At 77.6% G+C, this 1,470-nt stretch overlaps 1 protein-coding gene across 1 annotated transcript; it reads right to left on the minus strand.

The window, feature by feature from the left end:
- Nucleotides 1–10: 10 nt before the first annotated feature.
- Nucleotides 11–1,043, minus strand: LOC129686642 (hypermethylated in cancer 1 protein-like; the record flags this gene model as incomplete). The annotated part of the gene is made up of 2 exons (XM_055620645.1): nucleotides 835–1,043; nucleotides 11–522 (listed from the first exon to the last, which is right to left on the minus strand). Coding segments are annotated over exons 1-2 (549 nt in total), but the record flags the coding sequence as incomplete, so codon positions are not given.
- Nucleotides 1,044–1,470: the final 427 nt, after the last annotated feature.

Consider the following 1,470-nt stretch of genomic DNA (forward strand, 5'->3'; position numbering starts at 1 on the left):
CCTGGATGACCGGCGTGGCGGCGCGCAGGCCCCGGCCGGGCCGCCCGTAGGGCGCGTAGCCGCCGCCGCCGCCGCCGCCGCCCCGCAGGTGGCAGTACTTGCCGTGGCGCTTGAGGCGCTTCTTGCACAGGGCCACGAGGTCGGGGATCTGCAGGTAGCTGGCGGCGGCCAGCACGGCGCCCAGGCTCGGCTCGGCCCCCGGGGCCACGGCCGCCGCCGCCGCCGCCTCCACGCCGTCCGTCAGGCGGCCGGTGTAGATGAAGTCCAGCACCAGGCGGAACACGGCCGGGCTCACCATGTCATGGTCCAGGTTCAGCAGGTTGTCGTGCACCACCAGGGACTTGAGGTAGGCGCTGCTGGCCGCCAGCACGTTCTTGTGCGCGCGGAAGAGGGCGTTCTGCACCACGATGATCACGTCGCACAAGAAGCCCTTGGTGCGCTGGTTGTTGAGCTGCAGCAGCAGCTGCCTCGAGTGGCCGGGCGCCTCCATCGCGTCCAGCATCGTCTGCCCAGCACGCTCTCCTGCGGGGACACACAGCGCCGGGTGAGGGGCACGCGGCGCCCGGCCCCTCCGCCTCCCCTTCCCCTCGGCCGGCCGGGGGCAGGCGGCCCCGCGGCCTGGACGCCGGCGGAGGAGGACCGCGGCCTCCGCGGCTGGAGGCCCAGGCCCGCCGGCCCCGCACGGCAGAGCGGGCAGGACGAAGGCCGCGGCCGGGGAGGAGGCCAGGCTAGCCTACGTGTCCCACCCGGGTGCTGCCGGGCACTGGAGCGGGGCGCGGGGGGCGTCCAGGGAGCGGGCCGTCCGGGAGAGACGACCCCTGCGGGGACGGTTACCCGATTTAGGGAAAAAGTCCGCTTCAGGAAAAGTCATTCAGGGCCGAGGAGTCTGCCCGAGTGGGGAGCCGAGCAGCCGAGGGCGGCGCGCCTCCCGCCTCCGGAGAAGTCGCCCCCGCGCGGGGCGGCGATGAGGAGGACGGGGGCGCGGTGCCCACCGGGGCGCCGCCCTGGCCGGGGGCTGTCCGGCCTGGCCGGCCCGGCGCGGAGCGGAGCAGCGGCCGCGGCGGCGGGCAGAGCGCGAAGGCCGGGCCCCGGCGCGGGGAGGGCGTTATATCGGGGCAGGAGGCTGAGGCAGGAAGCAGGTGGGGGGGAGGGGGGCCGCGCCGCTCCCGGGGGAGGGAGGGGGCAGCGCCCCGGGCGGGCACGGCGCGGCGGCGGCGGCCCCGACCCCGGCCCGGCCCCGCTCTGCTCCCAGCGCCCCTCCGCCCCGGGTCCCCCGAAAGCCCGCCGCCCCAAACTTGGGGAAACTTTTCCAACTTCAGCCAGGGCGGGAGGAGCGCGCCGCCGCCGCCCCCACCCCACCCCCGCCGCCGCCGCCCCCGGCCTCTCCTCCGGGCCCCCCGTCCCGGCGGCCGCGGGGACCCACACCTAGCCCGAAGCCGCCCTGCCCTCGGGCGAGCGCGCCGCCCCGCT

Source organism: Psammomys obesus, unplaced genomic scaffold, assembly GCF_907164565.1.
Source record: "Psammomys obesus unplaced genomic scaffold, mPsaObe1.curated_primary_1811, whole genome shotgun sequence".
NCBI lineage: Eukaryota > Metazoa > Chordata > Mammalia > Rodentia > Muridae > Psammomys > Psammomys obesus.